The 24170-nt window shown below is 43.7% G+C and overlaps 2 protein-coding genes across 5 annotated transcripts in view; one reads left to right on the forward strand and one right to left on the reverse strand.

Moving 5' to 3' along the window:
* Positions 1-4666, reverse strand: part of ACAD10 (acyl-CoA dehydrogenase family member 10) — a 32698-nt gene extending 28032 nt beyond the window's left edge. The window contains exon 1 of the mRNA XM_044244256.1: positions 4340-4666. Coding sequence (XP_044100191.1) covers positions 4340-4526 — 187 coding nt within the window. The 5' untranslated portion in view covers positions 4527-4666. The remainder of the gene's footprint in view (positions 1-4339) is intronic.
* Positions 1-24170, forward strand: part of LOC122903422 (BRCA1 associated protein) — a 154668-nt gene that overhangs the window by 116326 nt on the left and 14172 nt on the right. For 2 of the 4 annotated variants that reach the window (XM_044244257.1, XM_044244260.1), the window contains exons 1-6: positions 9473-9681; positions 12148-12309; positions 12983-13181; positions 14920-15109; positions 20199-20312; positions 21992-22140. In XM_044244257.1, the coding sequence (XP_044100192.1) occupies positions 9600-9681; positions 12148-12309; positions 12983-13181; positions 14920-15109; positions 20199-20312; positions 21992-22140 (896 nt within the window). In that variant the 5' untranslated portion in view covers positions 9473-9599. Of the gene's footprint in view, positions 1-9472; positions 9682-12147; positions 12310-12982; positions 13182-14919; positions 15110-20198; positions 20313-21991; positions 22141-24170 lie in introns of those variants that run through there. The other 2 variants (XM_044244259.1, XM_044244258.1) reach the window with 1 other exon arrangement.

The following is a 24170-nucleotide window of genomic DNA, read 5'->3' on the forward strand; positions in this document are numbered from 1 at the left end:
AAGAAAATTTATTTTTTTTTAAAGCGTTTATTTATTTAATAGAGAGCCCAAGTAGGCAGAGAGGCAGGCAGAGAGTGAGAGGGAAGCAGGCTCCCCGCTGAGCAGAGAGCGGGTGCGGGGCTAGATCCCAAGACCCTGAGATCATGACCTGAGCCAAAGGCAAAGGCTTTAACCCACTAAGCCACCCAGGAGCCCCCAAGGAAGAAAATTTCTATCCACAAGATGCTCACGCAGTGAACAGATCAGCATTTGTCTACACTGGAAAACTTTAGACAGGGGCTGCTTTTTCTTGTACAAGGTTGTTTTTTTCTTTCTAAAATATAGCTGCTATGGGGCAGAAATACATAAAGCAGGGCTCCTAGGTGGCTCAGTTGATTAAGCAACTGCCTTTGGCACAAGTCATGATCCTGGAGTCCCGGGATCGAATCCCGCATCGGGCTCCCTGCTCAGTGGGGAGCCTGCTTCTCCCTTTCCTCCTTGCCCCCGCAATCTCTCACTATCTCTGTCTCTCTCTCTCCAACAAGTTAAAAAAAACAAAAAAACCTTAAAAAATATATAAAACTATTGTAATTATTTCTAAGACATAATATGCTTTACACATTTTTTTTTTGTTTGGATAAAATAAGGCCTGTGCACTGAAAATATCTCACCATAGAAAGTATAAAACAAGAAAGTAAAATGATAATCTCATTCTTCAGAAATAATCAGTGTTACTGATCTGATCTATCTTTCGAGAACTGCAAGACTTTTTTTTTGAGGGAGAGCATGCAGGAGAGTGGGGAGGGGCTAAGGAGGAGAGGGAGAAAGAATTTTTTTTTTAAGATTTTTATTTATTTATTTGGCAGACAGAGATCACAAGTAGGCAGAGAGGCCAGCAGAGAGAGAGGAGGAAGCAGGCTCCCTGCTGAGCAGAGAGCCCGATGTGGGGCTCCATCCCAGGACCCTGGGATCATGACCTGAGCCGAAAGCAGAGGCTTTAACCCACTCAGCCTCCCAGGGGCCCCAGGAGAAAGAATCTTAAACTGTCTCGACCCTGAGCCAATGAGTGGCTCAGTCCTACCACTGTGAGATCATGACCAGAGCCAAAACCAAGAGTCGATGCTTAACTGACTGAGCCTCCAAGGTGCCCCGAGAATAGCAAGGTGTTTAAAGCTCAATCCAAACAATCCTACTTGTTTAATCTGAGAACTAAAGTGTGTCACATTTTTTATGGTCTGAGAATTGGCAAGTACATAAGGGAGCTGGCACTCTCATATACTGTTGATGGGAGTGGGAACAAGCACAACCTCTATGGAAAGCAAAATTTTAAATGTATATCCAATGCAGTAATCCTACTTTCTAGGAATCTCTCCCACAGATAGATCTATAAAAGTCAGCAAAGGATATGTACAAGGCTGTGCAGAATTACTTGTAATAAAAAGAATCAGAGGGCGCCTGGGTGGCTCAGCTGGTTAAGCGTCTGCCTTTGGCTCAGGTCATGATGCTGGAGTCTCTCGGGATCAAGTCTTGGGATCAAGTCCCGAGTCTTTCTCTGCCCTTCCCCGCACTTGTTTTCTCTCTGTCTCAAATAAAGAAATAAAATCTTTTTTTTTTAAGATTTTTTTAAAAAAATTATTTGACAGACAGACATCACAAGTAGGCAGAGAGGCAGGCAGAGAGAGAGGAGGAAACAGGCTCCCTGAGAAGCAGAGAGCCCAATGTGGGGCTAGATCCCAGGACCCTGAGATCATGACCTGAGCCAAAGGCAGAGGCTTAACCCTCTGAGCCACCCAGGCAACCCAAGAAATAAAATCTTAAGGAAAAAAAAAAAAGAGAGAGAGAACCAGCAACTTAAATGTATATTAATAAATGGCTTGTTAAATCACCTATGGTATATCCATATAATATAACGGACTACCACACAGATGTATAAACTAAAGCAAGGATTTGCAAACTTGCAATTTGAAGCAAGGATGGCCTGGAAGCCAACTGTTTTTGTCTCCCATCTGTTTTTGTGAGTAAGGTTTTATTAGAATACAACGACACCCATTCATTTACTGCTGTCACTGTTTTCTTGCCACAACAGCAAAACAGAACAGTTGTGGTATGGCTTGCAAAGCCTACTTAGCCCTTTATAGAAAAACCTTGCTAACCAAAACACACCTTGGTAGAGGTTACACAGACATGCTAGCCGGGGACATTCTATCCAGGGAGGAGGTCAGAGAAGGCTTCCCAGAAGCCAAGTCTTAAAATCAATACTAATAATCACCACAAGATATAGTGAGTGTGCAAGACTCCAGGCACTGAGCCAGTAATACACTGCTTCACTTACCATCAAATGTACCGGGAGGATTTGAACAGGTGACAGGACAGGGAAGGGCAGCTGCCAGCAGAGGGGAGAGAACTTGCAAAGACACAAGAGTGTAAATGTGTTTGGCAAGTTTAAAGAACAACAAGTCAGTCCATCGCAGCTGAAATGTGGGTGATGCTGCAACACAAGGACAGGAGGGCTAATCTGCAAGAGGCCTTCGGATACCAAGTGAAAGCTTCTGGACTTCATCTAAGGGACAAAGCACAAGCACTCAAGGATTTGAAGCAAGAAAGGGAGGGGATAAGATCTGTATTTCAGAAAGGTAATTCTGGGGGCTGTGTGGAAGGTGGCACAAAACCCAGAGTGCTGCGGCGGTTGGGGGGGGGCAGAGACTGACAGCTTAGGAGGCTCATGTGATGGTGCAGGTGGGGGAAGATAGGGAGCTAACCCTGGGCCGAGGCAGACGGAGAGGACAGAAGCGAATAGGTTCTCCAGATACTCTGGAGAAAGTTAAGAAAACTTTCAGTTCTGTCCAATGATCTTTGTCAAAAGGAGACTCGGCTGCCGGTCAAGGAGGCAGGTTTGTGGCGCGGGGAGTAGGATGGCTGTTGGGAAGGTGGGAACTGCCCTGTCGTAAATGCCAGTGGACTATGAGCAGAGGAATAGAGAGGCTGAGGGCCCAGCTGCTCCTGGAGGTCAAAAACTGCTGAGTACGGGGCACCTGGGTGGCTCAGTGGGTTAAGCCGCTGCCTTCGGCTCAGGTCATGATCTCAGGGTCCTGGGATCGAGTCCCGCATCGGGCTCTCTGCTCAGCAGGGAGCCTGCTTCCTCCTCTCTCTCTCTGCCTGCCTCTCTGCCTACTTGTAATCTCTCTCTGTCAAATAAAAAAAAAAAAAAAATCTTTAAAAAAAAAAAAAAAAAACAAACTGCTGAGTCCGCTTGCTTATTAGCTGGGTCATGTGAGACGGGGAACCTTCCTGAAATGAAGCCAGGAGGCCAGAAGGGGGAGCCCTCACGCCCTTCAGAGTCCCGTCAGTTACAGAACCCAAAAGAACAATCTCCAGAGGGAAAGGATCATCACTTCCGGGCCTTAGCAGGAGAAAGATGTGTGCTTAACTCACTACCCCAGCACCTCAGCTGATGACAAATCATCGTCGCCCTGAACTCCTGCCTTTCTCCAGTGGACTTTTGTTCAAAACAAGCCCTCCCAGTTTCCTCCTCTTTCTCCTCAAAATAATGTTCCTCTCCTTTGTGGGACTAGCCTGTGGTGTTGGCCATAGCTTGCTTGTCCCAAACTGCAATTCTCTTGCTATTCCCAAACAAACTCATTCTTTTTTTAAGATTTTATTTATTTATTTATTTTAAAGATTTTATTTATTTATTTGTCAGAGAGAGAGGGAGAGAGAGCGAGCACAGGCAGACAGAGAGGCAGGCAGAGGTAGAGGGAGAAGCAGGCTCCCTGCCAAGCAAGGAGCCCGATGCGGGACTCGATCCCAGGACGCTAAGATCATGACCTGAGCCGAAGGCAGCTGCTTAACCAACTGAGCCACCCAGACAGAGACAAAGATCACAAGTAGGCAGAGAAGCAGGCAGAGAGAGAGAGAGGGAAGCAGGCTCCCTGCTGAGCAGAGAGCCCAATGCAGGGCTGGATTCCAGGACCCTGGGATGATGACCTGAGCTGAAGGCAGAGGCTTTAACCCACTGAGCCACCCAGGCACCCCCAAACTCATTTTTGCTGGTAAGATAACTGCTTCATGTTTAAGGTCAATAGGAAATATTTACTCAGGGGCATGTAAAACCTGTACTTGGGTTCGCTTAGCATGGAAAACTGCCCAAGCAGCCACCATAGTAGGTCAGTTCTTCGGCCTTTTTTCCTTCCTGCTGGCTGGAATGAGAACATGATGGCAGGAGGTGAAGCAGCGAAGACAGGCCATGAGGTGACATGGAAATGAAGAGCTGCCCAAACGTTCCTCTCTGCCTCCCCTTACACACTTCATTCCCCCTGCGCCGACCCTAGTTTCCAAAAGTGAAACAGAATGAAGAGCTCACCTGCCGCCACTCTCCCTGGAGAAGGAATGAGAACTCCACTCATGTCAAAAATCACCGCTCTGTAGGTGCCGCCTCCAGAATGTGTCCATCGCCTGGCTCGCTGGAGCCTCCCCTGGCTGTGTTTCGGGAAGGTTGCCCTCCGAGCCCACTGGAGATGTGAGGACCGGAAGAGCTGCCTCATGTACATGTTGAGGCCAAGGCTGCACGAGAAGAAGACACAGGGCACAGCTTGCTTCCTCTGCGTCCAATCCAGACCTCCATCCGGGGGCTTAGGCGTGCCAACTGGACATCTCCACTGATCTCCCGCAAATACTTCAAACAACCACTAGAATTGAGCCCTCCCGGACTACTCTGTTTTCTAGGCTCCTTAGCCCAGTAAAAGGTTCTACCATTCAGCTAGCTGTTCAAGCTAGAAAACTGGGATTCGCCCCTGACTTCTCTCAGTCCCCCACTTGGCCACCTCAATTCCATGTGCTCTATGCTGTTGTCTTCCTTCTGAAAATCGCCATCTACCTCTCTCCACTTACTATCCCCAGATGATCTTGCCTACAGATTGTTGCAACATTTTAGCCTCTTAGTGGGTTCCCTTGCCTCTTCTCAAACTCTTCGTTCTTTCTCCACTCTTCAAGCAGAGTTGAGTGTGCCTTCAAAATTGCAAATTTGGCCACATCTTATTCCCATTTAGAACTTTCTTTTTTTTTTTTTTTAAAGATTTTATTTATTTACTTATTTGACAGACAGAGATCACAAGTAGGCAGAGAGGCAGGCAGAGAGAGAGGGGGAAGCAGGCTCCCTGCTGAGCAGAAAGCCTAATGCGGGGCTCGATCCCAGGGCCCTGGGATCATGACCTGAGCTGAAGGCATAGGCTTTAACCCACTGAGCCACCCAAGTGCCCCCCATTTAGAACTTTCAATGTTTCCCCACTGTCCTCAAGATAAACTCTCGGTTCCTTAACCTGCCCCAAGAGGCCCTTTAAGATCTGCTCCCCTCCTTGGCAGCAACTCTCCCTCTTTTTTTCACTTTAATCTGGATGATGTGGACATGCAAATCTACATGCAGCTTCTTCAAACACACGATGTTCTCCTCCAGCTACCATGCCTTTTCCTGTGCTGTTTCCTTGCCCCGGTCTGCTCCCTTCTACCTGTTACCTGGCTAATTCCGAAGTGTCCTTTAGGTTGTAGTTTACCTGTCACTTCCTTCATGAAACCCCCTCTGGCTACCAGAAAAGACAGATGAGAAGCCTTTCCTGTATACTCCCAGAATGCCTGGTACTGACCTCCTCCTAGTACTGACGGTGCCTCCCATCACATCAACAGGCTCCTAACTGTTCCCCATTTGTCTCTTTTCTAAACACACTTGCAAAAGGTAAAAAAAAAAAAAAAAAAAAAAAAAAAGCCTATACACACACAACACACACACATGTATATAGACACATATCTATATATCGGGATAGAGATAAACCAAATATGGCAGGATTTTAGTCAATCTAGGTGAAGGGCATATGATTGAGAGTATTTAAGAGATCATTCATTGTATGTTCTTTCAACTCTTCTCTATGTCTGAAATAAAAAGCTGGGGTGAAAAAAAATGATGAAAGCAAATTCCATTTGCAGTCAGTTCCACATGAAAATCTTTGCTTTTCTATAGCTTCAAAGCTTACTAAAAATCAGGTTTGAACAAAATAGTATGGGAAGACAGCCTGTAAGTTTACAGGAGTCACTTCCGTGAGGCCATCAGTGTTCAATAAAACATAGAAAACTCTAAGGAAAGGGTTCTCAAGCAGTAAATCTTCAAGATGATACTATGTTTTTCATGTAATTGGAAATTTGCAGAATGGGGGGGGGTTAGGTTTTGAAATGAAAAACTCAAAGGTTGATTTGCATTTTCAGTTTTACTTAGGTTCCCATGCCACGGCCAGAGTTTATGACGAAAGGAGTTTATTTATAGGCTCATAAAAGCGTCAAAAACTTTGTGTCAGGGCTTAATGGCGACGAAAGGCGTCTCTGGGGCCTGAAGGGCTGACTTGCATCTCCACGGAGGGTACTAATGGGTGAGTGGGCAATGTTCCCATGACCAGCTTGGTTATTCCTTCCAACTAGAGATGAAGGTTCTGTTCTAGCCACTTCCCAACACTCTCTTCAGAGAGACCCAAACCCTGATCTCTCCCACCTTCGGGCTTTGGTACCTGCGCACTGACCGTGACGGCTTTCCCTGCTTCATCTGCGTGTACATTTCCACTCATTTTTATATCACAGCCTCAGCTTTATCTTTATCTCCTCTGCAGAGGCTTTTTAAAATTAATTATTATTTTTAAAGATTTTATTTATTTGTTTGACACAGAGAGAGATCACAAGTAGGCAGAGAGGCAGGCAGAGAGAGAGAGGGGGAAGCAGGTTCCCTGCTGAGCAGAGAGCCCAATGCAGGGCTCGATCCCAGGACCCTGAGATCATGACCTGAGCCGAAGGCAGAGGCTTAACCCACTGAGCCACCCCGGCGCCCCTAAAATTTATTATTTTTTTAAGTAGGCTCCACACCCAACGTGGGGCTCAAACTCAAGAGTCTCATGTTCTGCTGACTGAACCAGACAGACACCCTGAGGATTTTTCTTTCCCAGGCAGCCTCTAGTACTACTTTTTTTCTCTCCCCTTAAACTCCTATTGTTTCTTCATACCTTCAGAACTAGAGCATTTACTCCACCACACAGTAACTGTTTGCATGCTCATCTGCTCCTATTGTTGTAAGTTCCTTAAACCAAGGCCCATCTTGTCTTTTCATCTTTGTATATGTTTCATTTTTGTATAATCCATCCCCCTGGGGCCCAGCACTGTATCTAGACACACAGCAGGTGTTCAGTATAAATGAGCTGGAAGGATGAATTACACTGGATGAATGAGAAATTAGGGAAGGCAGTGGGACAGGTTTAGTTGTTGATCGCCACAAAGAACAGTAACGAGCCCAACTTGCCCGTAACTAGTCAACTATTCTCTGGAACTAGCGTCTTCCTTCTGTACCATTCTGACTTTCAGAATGAGATTAGTATGATAATGTAGACTTACTATTTAACTCATGCTTTTATAAATATGCACACTGTGTGTTGTCACATATTAAGAAGATATTTCAGTAAAGAGGTTGAATGTGGCTCTGGAATCAGACTGGGTTTGAATTCTAGGTTTGCCACTAGAGAGATCCTGAGCAAGTTTCCCTGAGACTCAGGTTCTCAGGTTCCCTGAGACTCAGGTTCCTCCTCCCTCTGTAAATGGGAATAATTATACACCAATCTCATAAAATTGTTACTATTACATGAGATAAAGTATGTAAAGCACGCAAGTTAGTAGCTGGCACACTATTAAATGTTAGTACTACTGGGGCTCCTGGTGGCTTAGTTGGTTTAGCATTTGACTCTTGATTTCAATTCATGAGTTCAAGGTTGTGAAATCAAGCCCTGCGTGGGGCTCTGCTGCTGATCATGGAGACTGCTTAAGATTCTGTCTCTCTGTGAGACTCTTAATCTCACAAAACAGAGGGTTGAGGGGGCGGGAGGGAAAGGGTGGTTGGGTTATGGACATTGGGGAAGGTATGTGCTATGGTGAGTGCTGTGAAGTGTGTAAACCTGGCGATTCACAGACCTGTACCCCTAATAATACATTATATGTTAAAAAATTAACATAAAATTATGTTAATAAATTTAATAAAAAATAAAAAAAAAAACATTTAAAAAAGCCACACTAAAAAAGATGGTCTCTTGCTCTCCCTCTTCGCCTCACCCCCTTCCCTTAAAAAAAAAAAAAGAAAGAAAGAAAAATCTTATCTACTACTGTAGTATACTGTAAAAGGTTCACAAGGTCTCACATGTTACATGCACATACTATGTGACTATGGCATATGAATTTTCACAGCCATTCTCAACAAGGTGTGATTTTGGTCCCAAGGGGTCAATTGACAATGTCAGGGTCCATTTTTGGTTGTCACCATTTGGGGGGTGCTACTGGTATCTAGAGGGCCAGACTAGAGATGCCATTAAATATCCTATAAAGTATAGGACACATACCCCAAAGAATTATTGGGACCCAAAATGTTAATAGTGCAAAGATTGAGAAACCCTGATCTAAAGAGTGTGTATTGATTGAAACATATTTCGTAAGATGCAGTCACACATAGCATGGGTTAATGTTATATGTACATGTAGTCCATGGACCCACACGTGTCCAGGATGTGCTGTAACACATCTTAGAAATCCTTATAGCGTATGCTTGGAATAGCATCCTGTCATATGTCCGACGTTTAGGTATTGATTGTGGCTTCCAGTATCTATATGCTGAAGGCAGTCTGACATACCGGAAAGAAAGCTGAATCTAAGAAAAAGCGATACATGTAGAGCCACAGGCTCTATTTCATGCTCATGACTGTGTATTATCCAATTTTATGTCAAAACCTAGCTCAAGGTCATCCAACCGATCAAGGTCGACTCCATTTGAGCAGGAACTGTGTGCTTATCACGAAATATCCCCACCACCCGAGCAGTGCTTAGGTTCTCAGTAAACATTTGTGTTATGGGGCGGGGAGCAGGACCCAGATCTAACTCCCAACACCATGCGCTCAATCAGCCCACCGCCCTATCTCGTCAGAAACTCCGCAATCGAGTCTCTATTCCTCAAGGGCCTTCAGAGAGGCGGATACCCCTCTCTGCACGTCTCTGAGCTTTGATGTACCTATGTGTAAAGTGTGGCTAACACAAAGCAACCCCTCCAGCGCTACAGCGAGGGGTCCGAACTCGCCATAGGTCACGGTTCCTCCCACAATTCGGGGACCTCGCGGACCCGGGGACCCCTCACCATCGGGAGGCAGCCTGAGGGTAAGACCTCTCAAAGAGGTAAACTCGAGCCTGGGCGCAAACCGACGAATCCGCCTAACGATGCACCCAGCTCCTGAACCTTCCTAAGCCTCTTCCTCCCAAAACTTCTCAAGACCCGGTCAGGGGAACGCAGACTCACCTCCGCGCCGTTACGCCAGTCACGTGGCGGCCACCCTAGCCAATCGGAGCGGGCGCTGCTCCGCGCACGCGGGTCAGCGACGGCGGCCGGGAGGCGGAAGTGAGGGTTGTTGGGGCTCGGAGGGTAACGCGCGGAACTGCTGCTACTGAGGCAGTGGCGGCGGCGCTGAGGCGGTGGCAGCGCTGCCGTCCCTGGGCCGCTCGGCCTCTCAGCTCGCCTCCCAGCGTCGCCTGAGCCCGCCGGGGCCCGTGCCGGCCAGCGCCTGCCCTATGAGTGTGTCACTGGTTGTCATCCGACTGGAGCTTGCGGAACACTCGCCCGTCCCCGCCGGCTTCGGCTTCAGCGCCGCCGGTGAGTCCCGCGGCCTCGGCAGCCTTCCGTCTAGCCCCGCTCCTGGGCCCGAGAGGCTCGCGCTTCCAGAGTACCGGCCCGGGGAAAGGCGGCGGCGAGGGCCTTTGTGTCAGGAAGAAGCCCGGAGGTAGTTGAGATCCGTCTCATTCCATCCATCCAAAATAGGCCTCTCGGATGTCATCTCTGGGAAGCCCTCCCGGTCCCTCCCTCCCGGTGCCTTCCCACGGGCACTCTGTTTATACTTGGCGCGTCGCCCTCTCCACCCAGGGTTGGAGTCAAGTTGTGTAAGTCGCTCTCCTCCAGGCTTTGTGAAGGCAGCAACTGGATCCCAGAGATGGTGACGGTCCGTGGTTTAATTAAATCGTTCCTCTTTGGGAGAATTTCTGTTTAGGCGCCCTGCAACTACAGTAGTGACTGTAGCTAAAGTCCGTACACTTCCTGTGTCGCAGCACTGGACTGAACACCTTGTGTGCATTGTCGTCTTTCATTATCTTCACACCAGCCCTGTTAGGTAAATGTACGTGCTTTTTACAGATTGAGAAACCGAAGCCCAGTGATTAAATGACTTGCCCATAATTGTGTGTAAGGGACGAAACTGGGCTTCTAGCTCAGAGCTGGACTTGAGAGTCTGAGCTGTTCCTTACCAGCCATGCAGCTCCCTTCCTGGGGAATGCAGCTGTGACTGTGTTCCTTGGACCTTAAGCAATTTCCTAACAATAACATTTATTCAAGAAGTAATTACCCAGTGCTCACTCTCTGATAGGACTTTAGTTGTTTGCAGAATCACACATGGTCCCTGCTTTAATGGCACCACCAGCTCAAATGAGGTAGACAGATGAATTAAATAATTACAGAATGAATGTGGAATTACATCCATGAAAAGCTGTGAAGGAAAAAAAAAAAAAAGTTTGGGGGCTCCTGGGTGGCTCAGTGGGTTGGGCCACTGCCTTCAGCTCGGGTCATGATCTCCCAGAGTCCTGGGATCGAGCCCCGCATCGGGCTCTCTGCTCGGCGGGGAGCCTGCTTCCTCCTCTCTCTGTGCCTGCCTCTCTGCCTGCTTGTCATCTCTCTCTGTCAAATAAATAAATAAAATCTTTAAAAAAAAATAAAAATAAAAACATTAAAAAAAAAAAAGTTTGGAAAGCTATCACAAGAGGATCTTTTTGGTTTGTGAGGTAGCCTGGGGCAGGTAGAGAGGGTGTCCTTAGAAACTCCCCTGAGTGTGTGAATTTTGGAGCTGCAAATTAAAAATTGAATATGACTTAAAAAATTTTTTTTAGGGGCGCCTGGGTGGCTCAGTGGGTTAAAGCCGCTGCCTTCGGCTCAGGTCATGATCCCAGGGTCCTGGGATGGAGCCCCGCACCGGGCTCTCTGCTCAGCAGGGAGCCTGCTTCCTCTCTCTCTGCCTGGCTCTCTGCCTACCTGTGATCTCTGCCTGTCAAATAAATAAATAAAATCTTTAAAAAAATTTTTTTTAAATTTTATTTATTTGACAGAGATATCTGACTCTGCCTGTCAAATAAATAAATAAAATCTTAAAAAAAATTTTTTTTTAAATTTTATTTATTTGACAGAGATCACAGGTAGGCAGAGAGGCAGGCAAAGAGAGAGAGGAGGAAGCAGGCTCCCTGCTGAGCAGAGAGCCCGATGCGGGGCTCCATCCCAGGACCCTGGGATCATGACCTGAGCTGAAGGCAGAGGCTTTAACCCACTGAGCCACCCAGGCGCCCCTAAAAATTGAATATGACTTTAATGGGTTACAAGCATCTTTCAAGTACAAGTGATCCCTAAGTTGTGAAAGTCAGATAAATTGACATTAGGCACGTATACACTTCTACACAGGCCAGTCGTTGATTCACTGATTAAGCAAAACTTCAAAGACCTTCCAGGGTGTGCTGGGCGCTGTGGTGTAAGTGCTGGGGATAATACAGTGGTGGGCAAAACAGGCCTGGTTCCTGCTCTCGTAGAACTTATAGTAAGAGTATTTCAATCAAGTCTCCAAATTCCTTTTCCATTTTTACATGATCACAGATTTTCATGGTATGATTCATGGCTTGAGACTAATCCAGGGTTTTTAAGAAGACTGCTGCCAAAGGTTTTTCACATTTTTATTTATGGACTTAAGACCTTCATTTGGTGCTCAACACAGTTTCACTTTACTAGAGATTACTTAAAATGTTGGTTCATTGTTGACATTACTGCTGAACCTTCTTTAAAGCTCTTATTTTCATTGATTTGCTTTAAAGTGCATGATTTCATGAAAACAACCCCGCATTTCTGAATTTATTGCACTGGGTGTTTATTACTGGTTACTGAGGAGCCCCAGAGGTGAGTGAGAGATGCAAAAGCCCCTTATTATCTTGGAGGAGGGCAGCAGAGAGAAAAGGGAAGCTTATCGATGGATACATTGAAAGTGCAGAAGAGCTTGTTTTATTATCAGATATTAATCATTCATGTGTTCCTTAGCCGGGGAAATGTCTGATGAGGAGATCAAAAAGAAGACACTAGCTTCAGCCGTAGCCTCTTTAGAAGGGAAGTCACCAGGGGAGAAAGCAGCAATCATACATCAGCATCTTGGCCGTCGAGAAATGACAGATATGATCATTGAGACCATGAAGTCCAATCCAGGTATGCTTTCTAAAACCCCAGACTTGTGTAACATAAGTCCCTGGTTGCCTGTCTTATACATGTTATTCCATGAATCCATGATTTTGACCTCTAGCGTACTTTACATCAGATTGTGAGGCCACATATCAGCATCTCCAGACATTTCTCCTAAATTAATACTAACTAGGTGAGTTGACAGCTTTATTCAATGAGGAGAGCTTCTTGCTATCTAGGTTAGTGGCAGATCACCACTGAATCCAGATAAGCATCTTCTGTCTCTCCCCTCACCCTGTACACACACTGCCAGCTCACTCCAATCCAGAGACTGGCTGTGTACTGTATCTCCAGCGTGGAAGTGAACAGAGCTGGTAGATGTGTTTTTCCAAATTAATAGCCCTGAATATCCCATTTAGGAGCACATGATGGAAGACATCTGTTTTTATTATGGTACTGCTAAATGTAAGAGCCACCCTTAAGTTTCTGCGGGTATTAGTGAAATTTTTATGGGGCAAAGAGTGCTTTCAAGTTTAGATGCTCCTAAAAACTTGGCTGCTCTGTAAATATAGTTCTTAATGCAATACATTACAATTTCTCTGTTGAAGTTTATTTTTCTGACTCAGAATTTTAACCTAATTAGAATCCTTCCACGTATTTCCTATCAGTTTGTAATCTGCTAATTTTTGATTTGTGAAAGATGAGCTGAACGCCACAATGGAAGAAAGGAAGTCTTCAGAAGCATCTCCCACTGTACAGAGAAGTAAAAATCCAAGTGTAGAATGCATAAATGCTGCTCCCGATTCTCCATCCAAACAGCTTCCAGACCAGATTTCGTTCTTTAGTGGAAACCCATCAGTTGAAATAGTTCATGGTATTATGCATCTATACAAGACAAAGTAAGAAAAACCCTTTTTCTCTTGAATTGGTCTGGTGGGTTTTTTTTGTTTTGTTTTGGTTTTGTTTGTTTGTTTGTTTTTTGGTCTCAGGACAGTGAAGAATGTCTTGCCCTGCAGAGCAGTGGATATTTTAAGGTTCAGACAGAGAGTACCTTTCATATAATGTGTGTTAGAGAATTCTTAGATGTTTTACATTTGGTTAATCTTATAGATTGGGTCAAAGCTTCTTAGAAAAGAAACATGTGGATACACTTGAAGAAAATACCTAAGAAAATATTCCCTGAGGGACGCCTGGGTGGCGCAGTTGGTTGGACGACTGCCTTCGGCTCAGGGCGTGATCCTGGAGTCCCGGGATCGAGTCCCACATCAGGCTCCCAGCTCCATGGGGAGTCTGCTTCGCTCTCTGACCTTCTCCCCTCTCATGCTCTCTCTCACTGTCTCTCTCTCTCAAATAAATAAATAAAATCTTTAAAAAAAAAAAAAAGAAAAGAAAATATTCCCTGAGAAGGTAGGCATGCAAGATGACTGGAAAATTAAAAGGAAGGAAGATAAAAAGGATAAAAACATTAGAAATGGGGGCGCCTGGGTGGCTCAGTGGGTTAAGCCGCTGCCTTCGGCTCAGGTCATGATCTCAGGGTCCTGGGATCGAGTCCCGCATCGGGCTCTCTGCTTGGCGGGGAGCCTGCTTCCTCCTCTCTCTCTGCCTGCCTCTCTGCCTACTTGTAATCTCTCTCTGTCAAATAAATAAATAAAATCTTTAAAAAAAAAAAATTAGAAATGATTCATAACATCATTGCAGTCTCATATCCCCTCATATGTTTGCTAAAGAAGCTGTTAAGTCAGTTAATGGACTACATTTTCATTGTCTCTTTTACCCTTTTTTGTGGTCCACACAAAACTTAAAAGAAGCCAAAGGAAAAGAAGTGTTTCCCTGGATAATCTATAAACTGGGTCATCAACTCCTTGGATTATTGATAGCTGATCTCTTTAAAACCTGTCCTCCTAACATATTCGCTAGGTCCCCACTGGGAAACAGTGAATACTCAGGTCACCTTATGGGATCACACCTGTTGAAGTAAGTTTGCAGCATTTTAAAAGCAAATTGCATTGTGGGAGGTTTTTTCTTTTTCCTATTCCAGCTATTCCAACCCAGCTACACTTTCTGTAATCTTCAGCGTCACGTCTTCATGGCTCTGGATGCTCTTATATTTAGAACACTCCTGTTCTAGACCGCTTGAGAGAAGTACATAATTAGAGGTGCCCATGAACTTGTAGACTGATCCATACTCTAGGTGTCTCTCTGCCTTTGTGGGAGTTTTCTTTAACTTCCAGAATAGTGATTTTAAAACTTAAGGAAAAAACATAGAGTTGTGCTTCTGAGTTACCAAATGAGAGATTATTATTGAAAAGCTAATGAGAATAAAACACACACTGCAGATTTATATTTGTAATAAGCTTTTAACTGAAGGTTAAGAATTTCAGTAAAGTTTCAGTGGTGGGTGTAATCCAGGCCACTGCACAGCTTGCATTAAGCTCTGTTGTGGACAGTGTTGAAGGTATTCTACATTTACCCAGGTCGTGTGTGTTTTCAGGTATTGTAGCACTCTGTTTAAATCAATCTGTGAAGTATAAGGTTTATTTTTTTTCTATTTTCTTGGGCATAAAAGTTGTCTGATTAGTGTTGTCTGAACTAACCATACCTCATCCATTCAAGACAGTCTCATTGTTGTCTTATTAGTAAGATGACCTCCTTAAAAGAAGATGTGAGGCGCAGTGCCATGCTGTGTATTCTCACAGTCCCTGCTACAATGACCAGTCATGACCTTATGAAGTTTGTCGCCCCATTTAATGAAGTCATTGAACAAATGAAAATCATCAGAGATTCTACTCCAAATCAATATATGGTGCTGATAAAGTTTAGTGCACAGGTAAAAGTTAAGATATTAAAAATCTCTTTGCCACAGAAACTGTGTTTTTGAAACTGTGTGATGCTAGCTGTGCGTGATTTACATTTTGCTTTTAAGATTCTTGATATACCTATCTTCTAGGGTATTGTTATTCTAGAAACCTTTCTAAATTCGGTAGCAGACACTCAATGCTAATTCGTACCCATAATATTTTTATAAAGCAGATTGGGTATGAAATCTAGGGTTGTATGTGTTTGGTTATCCAGCAGTAAATATGCCAGTAGAGTAGTAGTCCCCAAACTTTTTTGAAATTGACGTTATATTATTATCTGCCCTTATAACACTGTGCCCCTCCTTCTTTAATTCTCTTTTTAAAAGATATTTTCTGGCACATTTTAGAAAATAAAATGTTTTATACTTTTAATTTTGGTGATGAGGGATTTGGGGACATTCCTTGAAGTATTAAAGATGCTTTAAGAGCTCTGATTGGAAATCACTGCAACAGAGACGCAGAAACAGTGAAAGGATGGTGATATTTTCAGTTTTGAAAAGTACTTGCACGTTATTATAGATATGTTTGATGTAAGAAGATTTTGACATTCGCTTCATTTCACTCTTCACATTAAGCCACATTTTCCATGTGCCTCAGTTCTAAAGATGTTAGGAAGACAGTCTCTTGGTTTTACTTGTTCATTCTTAATAGTACATGTATTTCTGTATGAATTTAAGAGTGAGGTAAGCTTTAGCTGTTACCCCGGTTGTTAAAGAGCCATCTTATCTGTAGGTTTTGGTTTGTTGTTGTTGCTGTTGTTGTTTTAATGACCTGTTTTATTTGTTCATTCATTAGGTTTTGAAATGCACCTTTGTCAAAAGTTACTTCTTTCTTATCTCCTTGGTAAACAGCCTTCCTGAATTTGGCCCAGATAAACAGTTCTTGCTTGCAGATTGGCAAAGAGTTGGTCTGCCTTTAGATTGTTTGCCACTGCCTCTGACCGGTTACCAAGATTTGTGGGTGAAAGGGAGTCCATGACACGAGGTCCATTTGTCATCTTCCTCCGTGCAGAAATCCAGAGTTGACCGCAATAGCAGTTATTCATTGGCCATGGGGAGGAAATTAAGAGAAGCGAGAATTGGATTATGTTTATGCCTATTCCACGGGCCACAGAAAGAGAACCCTTAGTGTAGCGCTCTATGTATGAGAGGGGACACAATTGGTATCTTTAACCTTTACAAAATACTCCCCCCATTGAGGTGAGACGTTTAAAATAGGTTTGAACTTTCCTGCACACAGACTTAGACTTCACAAGTTGACAGTGAGAATGGAAAAGCACTTCAGCAGCTGTGTTCACTGACTGTCAAGAGACCTTCCAAGGTCATTGAGGAGCTTTGCAAACAGTGGGCAAGTGGTATCTTTTAAATATGGTAGCACATGTAATAACAAGGATAATGATGATAATTTGCAGCCTTACTGCTTGTGCTATACCACTCTCTGCTAAGTGCTTAATGTGCATTATCTCATGTAGTCCTCACTACACCCCTTTGAAGTAAGTAAGTACTGTTATTATGCTTGTTTTACAAATGAGGAAACTGACTGCGGAGAGGTTAGTAATTTGCCCTCAGTGACTGAGCTGGGATTTGAACCCCCACTTTTAATCCTAGAGCATACTCTTCTTTTACTAGGAGTGGTTAAAAGTGTGGGGAGGGGGAGATAATCACTTGGCAAGAGATTGTGTAATTCAGTATTTTAGTTATAGCTTCTACTTGACAGGACAGTCAGCAAATGACACAGGAAAAGTCATTGAAACAGAACAGGGATAATGAATCATTGAATGTTACATCAAAAACTAATGATGTATTATAAGTTCACTAATTGAACTTAAAAAAAAAGATAGGGGGGACGCCTGGGTGGCTCAGTTGGTTAAGCCGCTGCCTTCGGCTCAGGTCATGATCCCAGGGTTCTGGGATCAAGTCCTGCATCGGGCTTCTTGTCCAGCAGGGAGCCTGCGTCTCTCTGCCTCTGCCTGCCACTCTGCCTGCTTGCGCTCTCTCTATGACAAATAAATAAATAAAATCTTCAAAAAAAAACAATGGGGAAAAATGTTTAAAAGCGTATTAGACTTTTTAAATAGTCTAAAGTCTGCTAAACCCACAAACTGTAGCAAGGACCACCCTTTATAGTGTGCAGGTAATGGTGTGGAAATTTTCTCTTACTATTAATGGATTTTTCTGCAGTCTCTTCACCTCTGTCTTTTGACCAAGTGCATGTTGTACGAGCTTACGGATGTTAGAGGCTATGAAACATTGCACTAGCTCTTCCCCATGGGGATAGAACCCTTGACCTACGTGAGTTGTCTTATTTATTGCTAATGCTGCATCTCAGGGTCTGAGCTTATCCTATCAGCGATTTTCTAAGGTCTAAAAATACCCTCCTAGTATAAGACTTTAAGTTGTTAAATTAATACTGGGCCCTATTGAAAAAAATTGGCTCAAATAGGTACCAGCTGTTGAGCACTTATTAGATGCCAGGCCTATTAATTGCTTTTCATGCATTGGCTCCTTGAGTCCTCTCAACAATGCCGTGAGGTAGGTGTTGTTACTTTCATTTTTATAGTTGAGGAAACAAGCATGGATAAGTCACGTGACCAATGCCACACAGCTAATAAGTGTCTGAGTTAAATTTCAGAACCACGTAGCCTGACTCCATAGCCTAGGCAGCTGACTATATTCTTTTTCCTTTCTTTTTTTCAGCAGAGAATTTTTATTGAATGTAATCCCTTCTCTGTATCTCTTAAAAGCTCTGGAATTTCTGTTGGCCTCGGCTTTATGCTATAGTGTTCTAATGTGATACGCTTACACAGTTGTACTGTGATGCTTAGGAAACTTAGTCTTTGGGTAAGGAATTTATAATTCATCAGGACACAGGAAGGCAGGAGGGGGTTCAGTTTTGTAGTTCTTGGGGACAAAAAAAGAGAGAGAACCTCTCAGTAGAGTGTGCAGGCTCACTTTCACTCACGAGCTTAAGACAGCCCAGCAGACCTCTCTTTTGAGAAGTAAAAACATGGTCTTAACACTGTAGTCGATCACTGTGACAGTAAAGGAACATGGATCATAATGGATTTTTCTTTTTCTGAGTTTATCCTGTGAAGAGGACAATTAGAACAAAAGACTCTGGGGGAAAAAAAACCACAACCAAAAACAAAACCAAAAGCAGGGTTTCTTAAAATGTTGGGCTCTGTACAATGCAAGCATTTTAAATAAAAGAGCTGTTTCTTCTGTGTTTTTTGCAGTTAGCTTCAGGCTTTTGTTTTGTGCATTTCAGTGGTGGGTTGAAGTAGGAACCATGCGTATTTTGTTCTCTGCTCTGGTCCTAGCACGTAGCACAGTGCCTGGCAGATGCTGGGTGCCCAGTAAATACTCAGACAAGCTACATTTCCAATACTGAGATTTTAAACAAAGAGATCCATGTGTTCAAAAAATATATTTCTTTGTCATGGATAAACAACTCCCCCAAGAAAAGAACCATTTATCTGGTAGTGAGTAGATTCTGACATCTGCTCAGTATCACAGACTTTGTCCCTTCCTCCAAGGAAGTGTGCTTGCTTAGCAAGCATTTACAGAGCTGGAGGTCTAGGGAGGGGTCTGCCTCTCCTCACTGGCACAGGTGTAGCCGGCTCCCAGTGGCCTTATTTCTGGGTAGTCACTTCCCTTGGTATGCAAACCTACTTGCTCACTGTACTGCTTACTCCTCCAAAGCATTTCAAGAAAAAGACGTTGCTCTTGGAGAATGGGGGAAGCCAATTTAGGTTGCCTCATCTTAATATTAAAGACATTTATTAACTGCACTCCTCACATTTTGAAGCTAAAATGCACTGTAGCCAAGACTGGTTGTTTCCTGAAAGGGAGGCTCCCCACCCCCACCCTCCAAAACAAAACAAAACTGTGTCCAGAATTGATTATCTTTCCTCAGCTGCTTAGCTCATCTGGTCATATTAAGAAAATATAAATAAATCAAGAATCCACACTTAAATTACATCATTGAAGTAAAATTAAAAGCTACAGAAAAGCTCACAAGCTTTTGCCGTAAGATTCAGAATCCCCTGAGGGTAGACAGGCAAGACTTTTTGCATGGTGCAGAAGTGAAACTCTTCCTAGAGGTTGACAGTGTGGCATTTCCTTTGGCAGAACATGCTTCTTCCCCCCAGGCAGCTTGTCTGCTTCCGTAGGGCCAAAGCACACGACTTGTTATGTTTGGGTTAATGTCCATGTGGGATTGAAATCTAGACAAACCTTGGCCTCCCATCTGCCTCTCAGAATTGCTGAGTTTAAAAACTGGAATCATGTCTTTGTTCCTTTCTACTAAGGCTATTCTAGAAGGTTGGGTTTACTTGTGCTCATATTCACAGATGCACAGGTGCCTTAGAACTTTATCTACAGGGGCCTGTTTCCCCTGACTATTTTCCACTCCCAAGTATTTTAAAGGCTGGTTCATCTTGGACCTCTTGATCTTGGCCAAGGATTTTGCTTTTGATATTACGCACTAGGTTGTTTAAAACCTCCTTATCTGTGATGTATTATTATTATTTGGTTTATTGAAGAAAAGGAGTTGGCTTTTCACTCCATACCAGTCCCTCTGGTCCTTTATTCTCTCTAACATAGATCCTGATGTTTTTTAAAAAGAAATCTTTCCTAACAGTCGTCCATTATGACTGAGTTCTAAGCTTTGCAAAAACAAGTGTTTGTTTTCAGCTGCTGAGAAAGTGCTGATTCGAGGAAAAAAATACTGATATCAAGGGAAATGATGGCCATTGCTGGTTGAGTATTAAAGTCGAATTGGCTGTCAGCTTATTGCACTTCAGCAGCTTCTGCTGGTTTAAGCGAGACTGTGGTGGATCAGGAAACATTGTAGAGACACAGGATATTGACTCACAGAGTTTGACTCACCTAATGAACCTGCTTCCTTAGATGGTGCTTTTGGTGGTTGCTTTCTCTCCACTAAGTATAAATTTTAAATGCTGTTGAAGAGAATAATTGAAGCTACGCATCTTGAATAAAGAGCACATTTGCAGGATGTTTCTTTTAACATTTTCCTTTTCTCCGTTGGTATACCTAGGCTGATGCAGATAGTTTTTATATGGCGTGCAATGGCCGCCAGTTCAACTCGATAGAAGATGATGTTTGCCAGCTGGTGTATGTGGAAAGGGCTGAAGTACTGAAATCTGAAGATGTAAGTGTACATCTTTCTTGTGTTTTTGTGTGTGTATGTAGCACACACACATATGTGAATGTCATAGGTTGAATGTTAGGGCTCCTGTGGAAGTGTCGAGAGTATGCCAGTCCATAGAGACAGAAGGCAGGTGAGTGGTTGCCAGGGCCAAGGGAAGAGAGAGATGAGGAGTGACTGCACTGAGTACGATATCTTTTGGGGATGAGAAAGATACTCTGGGATTAGTGGTGAGGGTTGCACAACCTTGTGACTATACTAAAACCTGCTGAATCGAACACTTAAACATGGCAGATTTTATATCAAATGAATTTTATCTCAGTTTTTTAAAAGTATCCCAAAATGTTAAAAAAAAAATTATCTGTGTTATCAAAATTGAGTGTTCATCTATTCAGATGGCGTGGGTCCTAAAAGAAGCATTTTTACTTTAACTATCAACCTTTGGTCCCTATGCTAATTTTTAATTCTGTTTGAATAACAATCTATAATTGTTCTGGTTGGCCACCCTCCATGGAACCTTTTCCTACAAAATGTGTTCACTTAAATCATTTTATAAAGTAAGTAGTAGGTTCAGCTCTATTATATTTTTAAGATTTTCTTTCTTTTACGGTAGACCTGAAAGACGGTGTTTTTACTTTGAAATCGGTTTGATGGAAATAAGTTTTGGTTTGATTGTTCTATCATTAGATTAGGTAAAATAAAAATTGACAGATGATATAATCAGGCTTCGTTTGTGCCAGTTTTAGAGACTTTTTTCCCTCTAAATGAATGTGGCTTCTTGAGAGAGTTCCTGTGAAAAGCTACTCTTCAGGGACCATAGAAAATGTGATTTTTTTCAGCATGTCCTTCTGTGCATACCTCCCCATCTTTGGTTCAGTGATTCCTGCTCATTTTCACCTGGCGGGCTCACGTCAGTTACTGTCTTGGAGGGGGAGCAGGGGTTGCCTACAGACCATTATGCCCCCTATTTCACACCCTACTATAGCTTCCTAACCTTTTTTCATAGCACTTATGACCACTGGTACTTGTAATTATAGCATTATGATTATGATCACTGGTAATTTTAAAAATTTGACTTTTGTCTCTCTATAGCAGATTTTAAGCTCTTTGAGGACAGGCCTGACTTGGTTGGTTGGGACTGAGTGTGTCCGTTTTGCTCACCATTGTGCTACAGCTAGAACAGTGTTGGGCACACATAGCAAGGACTCAATAAGTGTGTATTAAATAAATGAATAAATCAGTGTTGTTGATACTATTATCACTTCATAGAAAGTGTTAAGTCTTAACTTACTCTGTGGAAAAATCATTGCTTTTATTCATGTGTGTTCTGTTCTAGTTACAGAGCCTTAGAAGTAGGGCCAAGAGTCTGGTAACACTTTAGATTCTCTTTTTTAAGTTTTTGGTGGTAGTCTCCCCTCCAGAGTACCAGCTCCGTGAAGGCACGGATCTTTGTTGGCTTATTGGTCACCCTGTCCCCAGTGCCTTGCACAGAGCCGGGAAGATAGGTGCTCAGTCAGTATTTGTTGTGATGAAAATCTTACCAACGTAAGTTATTTGCACAGAGTTAAAGTGTTAGCAGCATCCTGCCAGGAGTCAAAAAGCAGCAGAAAAACTAGTGTTAAAACCATATATATTAGAACCACGGATGAAGAGTGAGGCTTACATGAGGTGTTTCCCTGTAGGGCGCCAGCCTCCCCGTGATGGACCTGACCGAGCTCCCCAAGTGCACGGTATGTCTGGAGCGCATGGACGAGTCCGTGAACGGCATCCTCACCACGTTATGTAACCACAGCTTCCACAGCCAGTGCCTGCAGCGCTGGGACGACACCACGTGAGTGTAGGAGCTAGTCCCCCCACCTCAAAGCCAGTTATTCCCCTTTCCCAGAATTAAAAATAGCCACCACCAAAAGTGAACCATTCCAAGTGCTTGACTTTGTTCACGTGAGCACCACAGCAGTGAAGAGGTCACCTGGAAGGGCCTTCCATTTTTCTTCACTTGCCTCAGTTCATATGGTAAGCAGTCAGCATTCTTACAACACCTCCTCCTTAGTATGTTGATTCAGAATCTGTGTGGGATTTCCAAAAGCAGCATGAATTGTTTGCTTCCAAGAGCCTTTGAGGCTCTTCTACCTCAATGAAGTCTAGGTCTAAAATCTCCTTTATCACCTGATGTTGACTGTTTACTTTGGTTTTCTTACCATTCGGACTGTGGTCTAGCATTTCAGATTTTTATGCTGGTGGTGGCACAGTGGCCAGTAGTGATAGCAGTCACTAAGTCTGAAGCACCCATACGCCACCCATACGCCCTGTTTCCCACTGTAGAAGGGGCCTTAATTGTAGGGTGGCGTGGCGCAGGGCAAAGAACTGAGGTGTAAACTGTACCTTGGTTTTTGTTCTTTTAAATCAAGAGTTGTTCCCTTTATAAACTGTGCTGTAGGGCTTAGCTAGAAAAGTAAATCAGCTGCTGGCCTGGGTCTCCCACTACAGAGAGGAAGACACAGAATCAAATAATCAAGCACACAGTTGTGGCCGTAACGGGTTACGAAGGAACAGCATGCAGCGTTATGACTGGAGAACTAGGGCCCTGAGATAGCCAGGGCCGCCTGAGACGTGCAGTCTCCAGGAGGCTGAAGAGGCGTTAGCCAGGGAAACGGGGGCACCTGAGAGAAGGCAGTGTGAGGGCGCGGGTGTGCATGGGAAGGGGAAGATCACATGTCAAGGCCCAGAAATGAGAAAGGTGAACATCCATAGGAATCTCTTTTCTACCCTGACGTGACCAAAAGAATGGCAGCTTTCACAGAGCAGGGACCTTGTCTGGCTTGCTCACTGCTGTGCCCTTACCCTTGGCAGGAAACCTGGCACATAGTAGGAGCTCAGAAAATACTCTTGAGCAGATAAACAAACCCAGGGTTTTCTCTAGCCTGTTTAGCTTGACATGAATCTTGCCCTAATTCTAAAGCCCCCTCTGGGGTTTCTTGTGGGGGCTCTTCAAAGAATTGTCCAGTTTAAATTCGCCTTGAATAAAGCCACACTAAAATGTGTGCATTCCACAAAGTGTTCATCTGTATTTTGTGTCCGTCTGCTACACCATTTACGTTTTGGACACTTCTTTGTCCCCTGCCACTCCAGTTTTACTCTCAGTGCATGTTAACTGCCCCAGAAGCATAGCATTTTAAAGTTTAAAGTTTTGAAGTTTTCTCAGGAACCATATTGTCCAGCCTCCTCATTTCAGAGAGGAGGTAACAGATCCAGAAATGAGAAAACAGCATGTTGAAAGCGATTTGCAGAGAAGACCAGACCGGGACTAGAACTCAACCCTCTGGATAGACAGACCTGGCAGCTAGCCTCAAAAATACACAGTTCCTTCAGCAAATAAGTTTTGAGCCTCAGCACATGCATTGTATACTGCTGGCCACTGTCAGGAGAGAATCAAACAGATCCTCCTCGGGGAAGTTCAGTCAGCTAAGGGAGCTGACATAAGTGCATACAATTCAAGGTAGAAATCAGAGGAAAATAGAGATGGCTTTCCCACTGGGGGTATTCAAGAAGGGCTACATGGAGGAGGCAGCATTGGTATGCAGTCTTTAAGAGTAGTTTTTGAACACATGGCGATGTCAGAGAAGGACATTCTGGGAAGTTTTCCCCAAATATCTCCTCAGGAAAATAAGATGACAACTCAAAAGTTATTTTTAAGGAGAAGGAAGCATTTAGTAAACTGTTAATTACCTTTTAATCAATGAGATGGTATGTTAACAGAATATGACATGTATAGTACAGTTAAGGTGATTTTTGTAGTTTTTTCCCTTTTTTCCCTCAGGATCATACTTACACTTTAGAAAGATCATTCTGACATAATACAGG

The sequence above is a fragment of the Neovison vison genome, chromosome 3 (assembly GCF_020171115.1).
Source record: "Neovison vison isolate M4711 chromosome 3, ASM_NN_V1, whole genome shotgun sequence".
Classification (NCBI taxonomy): domain Eukaryota; kingdom Metazoa; phylum Chordata; class Mammalia; order Carnivora; family Mustelidae; genus Neogale; species Neogale vison.